Below are 17,018 nucleotides of genomic sequence, written 5' to 3'. Positions count from 1 at the left end.
CAATGTGTTTAACATCCTCTTTTCCAATCCTTCTTCAGTCCTTATGGCTTGTCTGCTTTACCTTCTTAATTCCAAGTGGCACTTGATTCACCAACCCTTTTGGTAAACCATGGTCACACTGATCATCTCTTTCCCAACATTCTGTGCACTTTTCACTTCTTCCTGAATGTCATCATTGGCAAAACCATTTTGCTCGCTGCCTTCAAAATGTTGAAGCTTCACAAGGTTTATCTAAGTGATGTGTTATGATTTGCTATGCTAGCAGGCTGCAGTGTGTAGCTCAGAAACAAATCTATGTGCAAGTAGACAAATGCCTCCTACAATTTCTTCCAATTTCTTTTGCCCCATGCCTCTGTCCACTTGGCCTCCGTATACAAAAACAGCCTGTTGTGCACCTGATGAGTTTTTTAGCCTCAATCTCATGCTTCTTTCTCACACACAGTGGGTCAGAGTCTCTGTGCCAGCTACATCCTGGATGGCTCCCTGGCGCACATATGGTGGTACTGGAGAGGACGGCAAGTAACAATATCTGCAAGTAACACATACAGAGGGACAATTCTGAGAACTTGCTAGAACGTTTCATTCTCAAATAAGCATCATGGCATGGAATATATCCAACAGATGAAAAGGAGTTATTGGAGTATTCAGCTCTCAGTGCAAGTTTACAGAATGCACCTACAAACCTCAGCCACTGTCACTTGTTCAACATCAAGAACAAGAAAATATTAAGCAAAGTGGATCAGGAAGTAACTGTTTTAGATGTACAGAAGCACAGAAGGAAAAGGGATGATCTCCACTTACAAAAAAAAAAAAAAAAAAAAAAAAAAAAAACAAACAGGAATTCTTTAGGGATTTAGTTCTAGTTTAAAATCTAAATGGAAGTAAATGCAGGCAGGCCCTGGGCGCTTCCACTGGATCATGCAGCCACTGACAGGAACTTCTGTGTTCCTGCCTCATCCCTCTCCAGAAGACCTCACTGCTCATGGGGCTGCTGCTCAGCTGCCAGACCCCAAACAAGGAGCAGCGTCACGCCAGTTGAAGCGAGGGGAACGGAGCAGTCCCTTGAGCAGCAGCCTAAACCAGATCTAGGCAAGTCTAATGGGAAATGACACTCAGTATCTTACATTTCTTTAGGTGTGAAGCGCATCTAGAGAAAAATATATGGCTTACTCAGTAACACCTGCAAGAACACAAAGATAAATACCTGAGGTAGAAAAACAAAGAAGAAACACATGTCAGTGACAAGTAATAAACAAATGAAGTGCCACGCAGCAAGATGGAAGCCTTCATATGAAAAAAAGACCAACTCATATTGTTCCATACAAGAGCAGTGTGGTTACTTTGATCCCTGGAAAACACAGTTAAGGGTGAATCTTGAAAAGCCACGAGAAAAATTAAGAAGAGCGCAAGCCAATGTTAACATGTTGAGATTATTAAAACAAAACAATTTCAAATAGAAAACAAAAGAAAAGAGAACATCAGTAAAATAAAGCAAAATTAAAAGAAACAGTGACTGGCCAGAGCAAACCAACATTAATTGAAGAATTCAATAAAGGAAAATACCCAGTAAAGTAAAAGAAGCACTTAGGGACATTTATTTAAACTAACTTTGCCTTTGGTCTCTATTTCTAACTCATAATCTTCTGAAGAATTCTTTAAGAAGCTGTAGTAGGACAACTGCCAACTGAAGACAGAAGAGCAATGCTATCCAAAGTCCAAACTTTAAAAATAGTGTAAAGGAACACACACAATTTTGAAATAAATTTTATTCATGCAGGTGAAATTAACACAAGCAAGAAACACAGAAGGGGTAATGCAGTGTTTATAGTCACAAAACAGGGCACTACTCAATACCTGTACACTCACAGTAACTATTTAATACAACTACTAAACTCAGTTTAGAAAAATGAATCTTGATTGTGAAAGGGAAATTTCTAACGGGAGTGAAAGTTTAAAATAAAGCCTTATTCTTCCAGCAGTGAAGCCTTGTAAAGAAATACCTTCTTATCAAAACAATCAAAGTCACATTCACACACACATCTCAAAACATTTATTTTCCCCAATAATCTTAAAGAGAAGAAGTAAATGAACCATACTGTAACTCCATTTTGGTTGTTCTGCATGTATCATCGGATTAGATTTGTAATTGAGGTGTTGAATCACAAGATAGAATATCACCATATTAATAGCCTACATTTTACAGAAGATGAGGACATTTCATTTTCAGTGATCAGAAATACAAACTGGAATATACAAAACACTATACAGAGCACCCTTCTTCAAGTTATGTGAAGAGGTTAGGCACCACAAGCAGATTTCAATATTAAAATCTAAGCTATGTTCCAGTGACAAACATACCAACGTATGCTGGAAAAAATGTTCTGCAGGGTATTTGGGGAAAAAACTGCACACAAAATACAGGTGCAGTTGCAGGTAGATGAGGAATACATATCTGCTTGAAGGACTATTTCAGTATTATTGATCATAATATTTTCAAGACATCACAAAAATCATTATATAATGTCTTTTTCTGAAGCATATGTAACACTATATTACAACATGGAGCAACGCCCTGAAAATAGACAAAGTTAAGGGTTATTTTAATAGAACAGAAAGAAGAGGTGTCAGCTTCTCCAGGAAGAAAAGATCCAGCACTAACCACAGACACTGCTCCTCAGCCTGCAGCTGCAGTTCTTAGAATAGCAACGAGCAAGGTTTCATCACACCCTGAAGTCAAAGATCATTTTTATGAACAGCAAAGCTTCAAAACAATCATTCTTTTTACAGCTATACAAGACAGATACTTATTTCCTCAGCCCCATCTGCCACCAGATTTTTAACTCGTCCTCACAGTCTGGAATGTCTGTTTCTAACTATAGGATGACCAGGAATATCAGGCACGTTCTTTCCAAGCTTTCAGCACTGATTAAGAGCTATGACAGACAGTATCCCAAATCCGAAGCACTGTTTCATCATCAGTTAGCTGTAAGAAGAAATCCACAGCCAACTTCTAGAGTATTTTCTACTTTACTCCAGTCTGACAGTGTCAACAGGAAAAGTGGAAGTGCAGAACATCCTACAAGATATGTGGCAATGCAAACTTCCTGCTTGAGTCCAGTTGCTTGTATTGCTGGAGACAGCCTAAAACATACCACCTTATAAGGCACAAGTGCTGAGTAGAATTAATTCTTAGGATTGCAAACATTTATGGAAGAATAGAAATAAGTGATCTTAAAATGGCAATATTTATGGAATACTAATACTAACAACACTGTGACACAAGCAGATTCAGATGAAACAGAATTCAGATCACCCCGTTCCTCCCAGAAACATGGGATTAAAGCAAGAAAGGCAGAGGAACAGGCATCATGATAAATCACACTGTAGAAAGAGTACAACTGCATTTCAGCAGCTCACTCTCTACTAAGTCCCAATTCGTGAACATTCTTAGAAAGAAAACGCATTTAGTTCATCTTCTGACCCAAAGCTCTATCAGCAATACTAAACTAAATATTTTTGACATCAATGATCCCAAAAACAGGTACCTGCCAACTTTTACTAGGCTGCATTACCTCTCACTAGAATAAGTACGTATTCCTCCCATCCGTGAAACAAAAATAAGTTCTTGCTATTTAATAGTTCCATACACCAAAAATTCTTCCAGTCACATCAAGCTGCAGTGCATGTACCATCCGTGCTATCTAGTGTAGGTGAGACTTCAATAGAAAGTGAGCAAGCAGAGGAGGGTTTCTCTGACTCTGATAGCCTTCTGACAACCCAGTGAGGTTCAAATCAGTCTTAACAAATCTCATGTACACTGTGTGAGAAAATGCACACAACTGCAAGACTCAGTATGTTTGAAACCATTTTATCAGTGTCCCTTAAACTAATGTATTATTGAAATAACCACTAAGGTCAAATTCCATATTCTGCTGTAGGAAGTCCCTGCATTTTCAGAAAATCCCCCTTGAACAAAATGAGTCAAAAAATTCATCAGGCATTTAAAATGTTTATTGTATGCCAAACAAATTCACAGATAAACTTGGTTCATAGTGTTTTCTCTGCAACACATCTCCTTCAACAAACCAATCAACACCAAAGTCATCAGAAATCTACGTTCTTTCTCCAAGGGTTTTATAGCTATTTCTGCTTTTGAACAAGAATAAAATGCTTGACAGGTATTTCCAAACTCCAAGAGGATAGAATTTGACATATATCCAAAATAAATGACAGCAATAGAGGAAGTCCCTAGCTGAACATACTCACCACCTACACTTAACTCACACTAGAAGCAAATGCATATAAATGCTCATAAATATGATCATAATTACACTGTCATCGTTTTAAGGTGAAACTACTGAACTTATGTAAACAAGGTTAGAGTGTTCCTGTCAAACATTCCCATATGTTTACATAATGAAATAACGTCTCATTCCTCCAATTCAGAAATCAAAAACATTATTTATGGAATAATAATTTTAAAGAGAGAACAAGCAATTAAGTCCAAGATCATGATGTCTTGTGCTTCCTGAAGTTTCTCGTGTAACTGGAAGCGCCAATTACAATTGATTTTTCTATTATTTCAGCCTTGATGCTTTCGGCCAAGTGACAGTGAGAAGTGTTAATGGGACTTCAAAATATTAACTCTCAAGTGTTACCAATAACTTATACACTACGCTGCCAGTTTCTCATTTCTAATAATAGCTATTCTCCTAATGTTAGTTCAAATGAAAACATGCTTTGTCATCTTTGTTAGGGCGGAGATAAAGGAACAAACATATTTAAACCAGAGTTGATTCCCCAAGAGCACTACCAACATTTGAGCTCTTCCAGCTATCTAAGCAGACAAGCTGTTACTATTTTTACTGAACTAAGGAAATTTACACTTTTCCTTTACCACACTGTTTTGGGGAATTGTACAGACTGACATTTTAGAACTGCTGCACAACTCTGCATTCAACCTAAGCAGTTTGTGGCCACCTAAATAAGAACAGTTCTCAGAATTTAAACATTATCTTCCCCTAATAGTTAACAAAACATTTAAAAACAAATATTAGGAACACGTAGCAGCCATTCTTTTTATAATGTTAGCTTTCCCAACTTTACCATTCCTGAACTAATTTTATCTGAGGCCCCACAGAATTCAGTTATGAAAATAGTTGTCATAACAACAATTAGGGACTGGGAAGATTTCATTTACAGAACAAAAAGAAAGAGGAAGACAGGATTTTTACCTCCCAAAGGTTTGCAACTGTTCCTCCAGATAGATATTGTGTCACAAACCACAGGCACTCCAACACAAAAGTTTCACAGAAGGACAGAAAACTAATTTAATTCTGCGTCCTGGTTAATTGTCTGCACACTTCAAATTGCCCCTGCTAGCAAATCATAGTTCAGCTACACAAAGCATTAGAGCAGCCTTCCACAGCTATTTATCAGAGAACAACAACAAAATAACAATGTTATAGTACAGTTCACTGCATGCTTCCTCTTTCAGGGCTGGAGGAACATATACATTACAATATGCTACTGTTTCAATAAGGCTAATTCATTATTATTCTGGAGTAAGTCAAAACAAGCTGCTGGGTCAATTTTTATTGTTATAAGCCAGACTAATTTGCTGTTTTCCTTGAAAACATTTCTCAGGGCTTAGCAGCTATCAAAGTTCAACAAGAGTAAGTTTGCTCTAGAGCTTTTACGTATAAAATACAGTTTAACTGAAAGAAAATGTACTACTTGCTGCTGGTGAGTTATCCGTCAGGCTGCAGTAACAAGAAATACCACCATCTCAGAGTTCATTTTGAAGGGCTCATTTTCAGTTGTAGACAAGGAAGGAAAAACTAAGTTTTCATACTCGGTCAAATTTCAAAAGCTCCTCAGCTGTCACTAGACAGTGACTACAACACAGTACTCGCTTGCTAAGAATTAAACTAAATGCTGACAAACTCAGAAGGATGTAATTGCCAGTTTAATAAGTAGTTGGACAAGGAAGATGCTCCTCGTTTTTTTTCTAAAGCTTATGCTTCCAGAGGCAATACTGACTGCCACTTGGTTGCAAGTTGCCATTTTTAATTTTAATACATCTTGTGAACTAAGTATCATTGAAATCCAATTTAATGTTTTTCCCAGTCTGAATTTAAGGTAACGTTAACCAGCACCAGTCAGTACTGTTGAACACCAGCTGCCATGCTGTGGTGAGAGCAGGACAGCTGTCACTGCACAGAAGTCAAGATTGGTGAAGACAGCTGTGAAGACACAAGAGCTGGACGAGGGCAACTTGTATCCATCATAACTTCAAAGAAAACCAGTACTGAGTGCTGAAGTTGGAAGTCACGTGGAAACAAGATTCAGTGGGTCTTGAAAAGCAAAGAAGACATCTGATGAACAAGCAAGAAGGAAACAAGTGAAAAGTCACAAGGGTCAACACTCCAGCCAACTGGAGAAGCAGCCACTGCAGAAGCACTCTGAACGCCACAGAAAGAATGTATTTAATATGACTGCAGAATTGAGTTCCAGTGGCCAAGATGAAAAACAGGGGAGGAGTGGTCTTCAGGTAGGTAAATAAATATATTTGTCTAGCACCCAGCAGTGTGATCTCTGATGCAACTGAAATAAGATGTGCATAAGGGGAAAAAAGTGAAAACAAAAATAAAAAATAAAACCTAGTACTTTTTCTGGACAGGAACTGCGATCTTCCCCTGAAATTACTGATTATATCCCAATTGTATCAGAACTGGACTGAATCTGCTGGAGTCTGCATATGTTGAAACGGTCCAAGGATGTAGGAAATTGATTCTGAGAAACTACATTACATTTTTACTGTGTGATAAGAGTACATGTAGAACCAGATTCTGCCTTTTCTTCAGGCTCAACAACGCAGACTTAATATTTTTTTTCCTAAATATTTACTTTATAAAACTGTCACTGACTGCAGGATTTTCTTCCCAAGTTCCTAGTGAAGAAATGAAAAAGTGCAAAAGAAATGAGCCTGGTCATTTTAAGCAGCAAAGTCCACAAATTAGGTTTTCTGATATTTTACTGTGTATTGCTTTTAAATAACTAGATAGAGAGAGGAAAAAATAAAAATAAAAAAGACTTAATGGCTGTCCAGTGATCCTCCTTCCTGAAGTTAGTAGCATAGTGTCTCTATTTTCGGAGGTACTGCATTCAGATATTCAAATTTATCTGGCCTCAAATCACACACAGTTCTCACAATTGTGTTACCTGACAGCCAACCATATACTCCACCTAATTTCTCACTGATAAAGTGATTTATAAAAAAAAAAAAAAAAAAAAAAAGTTTAAGAATTCACAGAATACTGTATATGCATTAGTAGGCTTGAAGCAATCTGCACTTTCCTGTGAAGTGTGAAACAGTTTGAAGGCATGTACACAATTTTCACAAGATGATTTTGCTTCCAAGTCACAATTGGAACAGCCAAAAAAAGCATGATGAGAATGATTCCTTCCAGTTCATATGTCAGAAGGTTTTTCTTGTTCATTTTTAAATTGCCAACATTGCTGTTGCCACTGCACAGCTGTCTGGTTGTTTAAAGAACTCCTCCCCACAACTGTCGTTCTGGCCAATCAAAGCCTGCAACTTTGCTGGACACCCCAAAATTTTAAAACTTTGTCTTCTGGGCAGATACCAGGCATGGAATGCTTCATCTCAAAGCATCATGTTTACAATGAGTTTATATATGGAAGCTAGAAGGACACCAGAATCTAGTCTTCCAAATAGACACCAAGGTTATTTACCACTGGTTATTATGTGCATAAGCTCAAGCTTTTATCTCTTAAAGTCAATGGCTGAAATATCATCCATGCTGCTATACCAGTGCCATTTGTCAAGGCACACACAGACGTCACCAAACAGAACCAACAGTCGAATGAGGCAATGACCCAGAACATTCTATGCTACCCTTAAAATAATCTAAATTAGCACTGCTAATGCATGACTCCTATCAACACTTAAGCAGATCATTAATGCTGACCACTCAATAAACATCCTGTGTGCAAAAATAAGTCCTGTATTTTTACATGTTTAACTCATTCAGCAAATTTTATCCTCCTGGGGGAATCTCGGAGCTCAGCACACTGCAGAATAACTAGTCTAATGCTCTGAAACTTTGATGCAAATTAGAAGTGTCAGTATACCTTTTTAGTTGTCATTGAGGAAAGCAAAGCTGAATTTCTCAAGTGCCAGAATGCAAGTCTTCATCCCTTAAGACTCTTAGGACTTAAGAGAATTCAACTTTGGACAAATAACCTTCAGTGCTGGATAAAATGATAAACTGAAAACACGTAATGCAGGTAACGTAATCACCATGTCTGCGAAGTGTCTGTATGCCAGGCACCTTGTTGACACATTAAAAATAGAAAATCAATCAGTCTGTGTAGACAAAACTAAGTACAGGGGAAAGTCCCATCTACCGCAGCTGACACCACACAAGCTTCCCCCGACCGCTTTCCAACAGTCAGCCTCCCTCAATCCACACCGACCCTCAGACACACATTTGACTCATCCCCTCGGGTCAGTCCCACTGTTTTAGGGCTGACCCCCTCAGGGAGATGCAACTCACTTCTATAAATGCCTACACCCAGCAGAGGCAAAACTGCTTGGCTTAAGCCCTTTAAGAAGAAAGAAAACACTAAGCAAAGCCACTGACGACGGGGAGATCAGAAGGGCTTCGAAGCGCTTTGCCCCACGCTCTCTCGGCCGGGGGCTGAAGCACGAACCGGCAGCCGGGCACACCCCCATTGCGAGGCCTAGGCAGGCCTCTCGCCCAGGTATCTCGCCGAACCGCCGCCCGCCGCGGAGGAGCGGCCCCGCGGCCTCGTACTGGGAGAGCCCGCCCCGGCCCGGCCTCTTGGTGCCGCCGCGCGGAGTGAGCACGGAGAGCCGGGTGCACCGCAAGAGCGCTCCCCTCCCGCCCTGCCTCGCCCTGGCGGCTCCGGGTCGGGGGAGGCGCAGGGCGATAACGGGGGCCCCGCGCTGCCCCTTGCACGGCTGCGGGGCGTGCTGCCTGCTACCGACGCAGCTCGGGGGCCCCGGCTGAGGGCAGACCCTCATCCCGCAGGGCTCCGGCGCAGGTCCTCTCGCCCGGCCGGGCGACGCGCCCCTCCCACCCCTCCGCAGCCCACCGGCCTCAGCAGCGTTCTTACCTCTGCTAACATTATTACCCCGCTGCGGCGTCTCCGCGGCTCTAACCCCGCAGCATGGTGAAGCCCGGCGGCCGCGCGGAAAACTCCCCCTATTCGGCGGGGAGGGGAGGGGAGGCGAGGCGAGCTCCGCCGGTCCCCGGCCACCTCCCTCAGCGGCTGCCCGCCGCCCCCAGCCCCGCAGCCGCCCTGGCAGCTCGGTCCGGACGGGCCGCCATCTTGGGAGAGCTACGTGCGCCGCCGCCGCCGCTCCCCGCCCGCCCATTGGGGCCGCGGGCTCCGGGGCCGCCCCTACCGGGGCCGGATCCATCCTCTCCCCGCCCCGGCGCGGCCCTTCGCTACTCTTGGTGCTGCCCTGCTTACCTGAGCTGGGGCGGTCATGACCGCCTTCGGACTTCTGCCAAGGCCCGGCCCTGATGAATTCGGGCCGGGAGGGCTCGGGTGCCAAAGCCGGGCCTTGGTTACAGCGGCCTGAACTTCTGTGCGTGCCGAAGGGAGAAGTTGAAGGCCGCAGAACTTGGGGCGTTGTTTTTCAAGGCAGCTTTTTGCTTCGTCTCTGCCGAGGCACGGCTTTTGTTTTTGTTTTTGTTTTTTTTTTCTTCCACTGAGCTCGATACAGCAGTTTTGCAAATGTTCATTTAAGTATTTTCTTACATTTTTGACTAAGTTTTGACTAAGCAGCATGCCCGATGCACCAATAAGACGTACAGCATCTTTTCCTGCTCAGGCTGTTTAGAAAGAGACATCTGAATGTTTACTACCTATGTTCTTGTTAAGATACAAATTGTGGAACACACCTCAGAAGCTGAGCCTGGGTAGCACTGGCCCATCCCTCTCTTGTGCCAGCATCTCCATAAGCTCGGTGTTTGAAGGCATTTGTAGATTCCTGTGTGAAGTTTGTTTCTTCTCCTTTAAACGTTGTTCTTTTGGTGTTCTTGTTTGCTTAACTAGGCTTCAGAGTTACTAAGTTAACCTTAGGCACCTTACTTTGATAGGACTAGAACCAAGATATATTTCTTTCCTGCACTGCCAATACCAGAAAATGCACACAAAGGAAAAAATAATGGTTAACACTGAAGATGAAATAAATGCAAAAATACTACTATGATGTGGAAAAAAAACAGCAACTTTATATTCTCACCAACCTGCTCTTTTGTTTCTTGCAAAGCTGCAAGGAGAGGGAGGGAGGATGCTCTTGTGGCTGCAGGGCTTTGTAGAAGTTCTCTAATTTCCCTGGGGATTTTTAAATAGTTGGCAGTTCAAGGTTGCCCACTTCTTACTTTTATTCATGAGAATTACCAAGTTTCAGTTTTACTCATGCGACTGTTTTTTCCCTGTCAGAAACTCAGCTGTTAGTCATGTGAACTGCACTTTCCAAAAAAAGTAGACTCTTGATATTCACAGTGGTTTATTTGCTTTTTCTAAAAAAAAAATAAAATGAAAATATGAAAAATATCTTGTTTTTAAAGTATCTTGTGAGCTATGTATTTTTGAAATACTTTTGTATATTTGAATGCTTGCTCTTGGCATTACTATTTTCTTCAAGTGTATTGCCAAAAGAAAATCCAAATTTCACAGCAGACTCACCTATTTTCAATAGTAAGATTAACAATAACAGAACAATGCAGTGGCCTTGCATGTAGTATTTACCATCTTAATTTACCATCTTGCTAAATTGAAAGTTGTTTGGAAACATTGATGAATGGGAACTGTGAAATGCCTGCCATATTGTTTTGGACCCCTAACATTTATTTATACACAGAAATAAAGCCTGCTGTGGATGCTTGTTTGGAAAGCACACTATGGTTCCCTATGCATGGCTTTCGTCACACTGTAATTCAGCCAAAAGACACTATATGCTTAGTGAGAGGAAACCCTGAAGGAATCCATAATATAGCTCAATAAATCATCAGTTGTGTAATTATGCAAAAACACATACCTAGGCATGAGTAGAATCAAAATATTTTAAACATCTACCATTTGCATGTCACTTAGTCTTAAATGCATTCTCTGGACAAGGAACAGTGGTAACATAAATTACCCAGTTTATAATATGAAAGAAGCAAGCAGGATGTGGAAGTCTCATGATTTTCATGAATTTAAATAAATGGTAACTTTTCTGTAGTTGAACTAAGATGATGGTATAGCTAAAAAAAGTGTCAGTTGGCACAGAATTTCTTTACCTTGTGGTTTCAAGCACACTGGGTGAGGTATTCAAAAGGAGCATAATCCCCTTCTAAAACTTAAAACTGCAAAACTGGGTTTATCCCAAGTGTGATAGATGCAAGAAGAGGAGAATATTTTACAAACCTCACAAAAATTTTGTTGTTACAGGAAGCCCCTTCCTATCTTATCTTACTGGAATGAACCTATTAATAGTGGCACTGAAAACTGTTGACTGTTTTCACAGTTGTTAACATCAGTATTGTTGCAAAATAGTTATGAATGGTGTAATCCATTATTTTAATTTTAGGTGAGTACCATTTTACTTGAAAAGTGAAAGGTGGTGTAATTCTAACAGCAGGAATAAAGCTATGAGAAAAGGACAGAACCATGCAAATTAGATTCAAGGCAGAAGAGAAAGCAGCATCATAAAGGAGAATTGACGTGTGATGGCAGCTTGGAAAGAGTTAAAATGGACTTCTTGATGTGACAGTCTGCTGGGAGTAGCACAAAGGAGCAAGGGAAAAGAAATTCTCCATTGCTGAGGAATTAACAGTTACACTGTCTATTCCCATTCCTGGAATAAACTGGAAAAATGTAAGTACAAATTCTTTTCCTTCTTGGGAGGAGGATGTATTTCTAAATTAGCGTGAGCAGGTCTGGAAACAGGGCTTTAGTGGTGATTGACAGGATTAGCAGTAGTACTTGGTAGGGCAGGAACATTTGAACATCTTCTGTTTTCCTGAGACTATCTTCAAGTGACAATAATGCTATTAAACCTGATGAGTCATCCATATGGAGCCATATTCCCTATGTTTTATTCTTCTGCATTCTTTACAGATACATCATGGGACTGACCTTGTAATGAACTTGCCTACCTACCAGAAGCTTTGTAGCCACATTAGCACTGTGCTTATTCAGGCAGAGCACTGTGCTCATTATTTTTATTGTTGCTTCCACAAACTTGCACACACTCTGCAAAAAAATTGTGTTACAGCAAGTATATATATCTTTAATCAAATACAGACCTGGCAGAAAGCTTTTGCAACTAGTCATTCCTTAAAGTATTTGGAGATATTTATTTTTTTTCTCATAGAGCTATAAGTGCTAAATTCAAGGAAGGAGTCAGAGACAGTAGCACCATAAGGCAGATGACTACAAGTAAGACAGCTCCTACCTGTTACCAAATTTCTTGGTGTTCTTTACAATGATTACAGTTTTCACTGACTATAAACAAGGTTCTTTGTCTTACCAGTCTGAATCTACATTTTGAAATCCTGCTGCAAAGACTGGAAACTGCGTGCATATCTACTGAAACTATGAGTGAATGCAGTATTATGAACAAAAATAGATTAGGAGGAGATTGGGACAACACTGCCAGGCTCACCAGCTAGAAGTTTATAAAAATTTTTTTAAAGTGCAACAGTGAGTACTCTATGTTGCGAGGCAGTCTCAGAGACAAAAATATTGTGAGGGGGTGGATGCAACACACACAGAAGAAGGGGCACAGGCAAGATTTAGCAGAAAAAGAGCAACTCTGCTGACTAGCAAAGAAACACAGAAGAACACAGATTATTTTCTAGTACTGAAAGGAGGGCAGTCCCAAACCTAAATAACTATCAGCTCACTGTCTAATGAAAAATGAAATCAATGACCTAATTGGCATTAAGATACCCTCTGAAAAAAGGAGCAACCTGCATTTGAAGGGCAAAGAATAGGTCCTCTTGGCTTTTATCAGAAGACAAATGAAGACTAAGGAAGAAAGAAACAACAGCCAGCAATGGGGGAGGAACAGACTGAATGAACAGACCAATTTTGCTTTCCAAGCAGGTCCTTTAGAATGGTTACAAGACTGTATCCAAGTTCATCAGCAAGTCTAATGTTTCATATCTTTTGCTAAAGTCTGTAATAGATCTTTATAGCATAGTTTCTGTATACTATAAATTAGTTTTCATTGTCCACAATCAACTGATGTAAACCAAAATTTAGCTTCTGTTCTCTTGTTGTTTAAGCTGCTCCTAGTTTAGCCTGGCAGTGTGGCTGGAGTTTCTTAGGGTTTTTTATTGGTTTGGGATTGTTTTCTTGAGGGATAAGAAGGTGAAAGAGATCTGAGGAATGTATAGTCATTAAATGCTTCAAGTGTTCAGCTGCATTGTTTAAAAGCAATTCTGTATCTCTGTGTTTGAATTCTATTGCATTTCAAGTAGGATCAGATGACCTCAAAAGTCTAGGGGACAACATAATTGAAAGGGGAACTTGGTGTCTTTTATGCCTAACATTTGAATGTTCTGTTATTTTAGGACATTGCCTATTCTATACTCTTTGATGTGAGCTGCCAGAAGGTTTGGTTCTGATCAGAATCACAGTTCAACAACATTTAGTTAAAGGTCTCATTCACTTCCTAATTTCTCAGCATTTGCTAAGGTATAGCACAGACAGAAAATGCAAGGGTATCTGCAAAAGGGCCAACCTATACAATATTATTTGAATACTGATCATTAGACAGACAATTACTAAAAAAGTATTACGTCCAGGTCCTGCTTCATCCTTTGCAGTATGGATGCAATATCTACCTATTGTTCAGGTTCTCTGAATTGTTTATGGGAGCCTGAAATTTCTTTTAAGATTTTTGCTAGTCTATCATTCTTCACTGTAGGGAACTTTCTGCTATTCAAAAAGCTGTCTCCAGCTGGATCAGACACTGTTTGCCTTAGCAGTTTAATCCTAATTGTCTAAGCAATTGTTTGAATAAAGTATAGTATAGTATAATTTCCGATGCTGTTTGCACACTGCTGCTATGGAGAGAAGGAAGAAACAGCTCTTTTTAGAAAAGCCACCTTAATTCATAAAATTATTTTGGAAGCAACCTGTCCATATCTCTGCCTGAATGATACACTAATTCAAGTATAAAACTGGTAACTGAATACTGATTCTGCAATATGGTAAACAATCCTGTTCCTTCATTTCAAGTGGGTCAGAAGTCATGAGAGCATATGTCCATGTGTTGAAGATATTTCTGTTGCTCTTTGAAGGATTTGCTGTTACCCCTGTTTGACCTATGTCAGCAACTACTTATTGTGAAAGAGTTTATTAAATGGCTTCTCTTTTGACGTTTGAACTCCTGAATGTGTCTGACATTAAAATCATGATCAAAATCAAGATCAAATCACGATCAAAATAATGTGTCTGACATCTTAAATCAGTTTAAATGAAGGGCCCACAGGTCTGAAAAGTAGCTACTCTTGTTATCTTCTTGAGCATACAATATGGACATTTTCAGAACATACTGCAAACAGAATTTGTATACACGAGTTTTAGCTTTTTTTCCAGTGCTGAAGACTTAGTTTACGTTTCTGTTAGAAGAATTTGTATGCAGCATTATATTATGTTTATCTTTCCTGGCATTTATGTTCATGTCACAATCAGTTGGAGTTTGGGCCTGAATTTTCAGGTAATGTACCGCTTTAAACATGATTAAAGTGGTACTGATTCTGTGATAAAATGTTATAGGGATATTGAACTTTGCCAATAGTTCAAGGCCAAGATGAAGATATTCAGCAGAATGGAAAACACAAAATGAGTTATATCTAATACACTTAGATGGAAACTACCCACTTAATAAGACTGACAACTATTGAATGAAAACTAAATAGGAAGCAAAACAATTCACTATGCAGTACAAAAATCAGCTCTGTTTACTGAATATTTTTGTGCTGCAAAATTGGGATTGACTGATCTCCTTTGCATAAAACTAGATGAAGATCATCCTGATAACTCTGAGGAATCTGACTGTGTGCAGTTCACAGATGACGTGAGAGGTTCTTTAATTAGGAAATGTATTTAAAAACCAAGGGCTGGGGGGATAAATATTCTTGTAATTCAACGCAGTATCTAAGGGACAGTGAAGGGAATTAGAAGAGATCTTAGAACCTTTTCCTTTTCTTAGTGTGATGCTTTACTTTGATTCCTAAATGCCAAATCCATAATCAACTACATTTCTAAAATAGATAATCTGCTTATGGGGGGCATAGGGATAAAACAAGAAGAATGGGCTAGCTATGTATAAATAAATATTCTGGTTGTTGTATTACAATCCTAGGTGTTCAGAGCCATTAGCCAGGCTGTAAGAATCTTGACAGTGGAAATGAAAGTTGTTCACTTTTTTTGTGTTTCCTGAACATTTAGGAAGCAAAGTCATACTTTTTGGCTTTTCGTTGCAATCATAAAGACTACAAATTCTTTTTAAAAGGTATTTCTACATATATTTTATAACATGGCTCCTCAAACTCAGAGAAAGAAGCTAAATATTTTAAGTTTTGAATAAATTGTAGGACGTGGCAAAACCTGTGAAGAATCGCGTGAGTTTATCATATTTTCTTTCCATTGAAAGAAATCCATCACTGCTGTTTGTATCTTCTCTATACACAGAGAAGTTTATTAGTGCTGTGCATGCTCTCATAGCTGGTGCTCTCACTGCTCACACCCTTGAGGCTGCTTTGTACATTGGCTTCATTCTTCAAGTCATTTGTTTTGCTGCCTACTTATAACAGTTATAACAAAGACTGATGCAGAAAATAATACAAAATGTAGACATTTAATTCAGGAAATCCAAACTCCTGAAATGAAGCACTGCTGTTAATACATTAGAAAGAGGACAAAGCTAAGGAGTACAACAAGCATAACTTATTTGAATGATAGCCTTTCTCTCCGTTTTGTTAAATTCATACCCAGAATATTCTCTTCTGTATAATTCATACCACAAGTTGGTTGCTGCTCCCCTGAAGGAGGGTTGGTTCTATGTCAATTTCAAGTTGTTTTTCATGCAGCACAATAACTACCAGGTCCTTCCTTCACCAGAAAAACCTGTTCCGTGGGCACTCCTGTTCCTCATAGTTACATGCAGAGTCAGAGAGGCCATGAAGAAGAATCTTTAGCTGGCCATAGTTTGTATATAAAATGTGTCCTTGGTGAAAGATTGGATGCCTTGAACTATTTCTAGAAGTTGTTTGGTTTAGAAAACAAGGTTGTTTTTTTTGTTTTTTTTTTTTTTAAATCATTACTTCTGGGAAAAAAAAAAAAAATCCTTCTGATTATACTCCCTCTGTAAGTTGGAAGACTTTCTGCAAGATCACTGCAAGCCATTCAGGATTAAATCAAGGCTTATTATACTGCTATCTTCAATACTTACTCAAATGTTGCAAATACTCCCTTTTAACACAGGAGCATCTCATCTATCAAACTGAGCCACTTAGGGAAGTGTGAGGTGGAGCCCAGGTCTCTTTCTGTGGGTTCTTCTTTCACTTTACTATGGGGAATAATTGCCACTTGTCCATTCTCATAATTTAGATCCAGTTTCCTGAGAGAGAAACACCCACTGTCTATGATGAAAGAATTGAAACAGCCTATCCCACTGCCACTGGCATGAGAACTTCAGCAGTACACCTAAGGTCACGGAGTTAAGGGCATAATCTGAGCTTTTGCAGTGGCTTACGCACGTGAGTATTAATCCTTGCAGCAAAGGCATATCCTAAAGTAGGACAGTGAAATTCTCCGTATAAAATCTCAAAATTTCCTGATAATTTCCATCCTCTCTTGAAATAGATCCTCTTGAAATGTTAGCTTGAAAAAAAAAAAAAAAAAAAATATAAGCCTAAAATGCATGTTTCCTCTTTCTCTTCCTCCTTGACTTCAGT

At 39.6% G+C, this 17,018-nt stretch overlaps 1 protein-coding gene across 5 annotated transcripts in view; it reads right to left on the bottom strand.

Annotated features, from left to right (window-relative positions):
• SNX13 (sorting nexin 13) overlaps window positions 1–9,320 on the bottom strand; it is a 62,676-nt gene extending 53,356 nt beyond the window's left edge. For 3 of the 5 annotated variants that reach the window (XM_042888817.1, XM_042888818.1, XM_042888819.1), the window contains exon 1: window positions 9,166–9,319. In XM_042888817.1, coding sequence (XP_042744751.1) covers window positions 9,166–9,177 — 12 coding nt within the window. In that variant the 5' untranslated portion in view covers window positions 9,178–9,319. Of the gene's footprint in view, window positions 1–9,165 lie in introns of all 5 variants that reach the window. The other 2 variants (XM_042888820.1, XM_042888821.1) reach the window with 1 other exon arrangement.
• Window positions 9,321–17,018: the final 7,698 nt, after the last annotated feature.

The sequence above is a fragment of the Lagopus leucura genome, unplaced genomic scaffold, assembly GCF_019238085.1.
Source record: "Lagopus leucura isolate 7727_CA_CO unplaced genomic scaffold, USGS_WTPT01 Super-Scaffold_100157, whole genome shotgun sequence".
Lineage (NCBI taxonomy): Eukaryota > Metazoa > Chordata > Aves > Galliformes > Phasianidae > Lagopus > Lagopus leucura.
The sequence above is the reverse complement of the archived record's forward strand: the minus strand, read 5'-3'. Positions and strand labels throughout refer to the sequence as shown.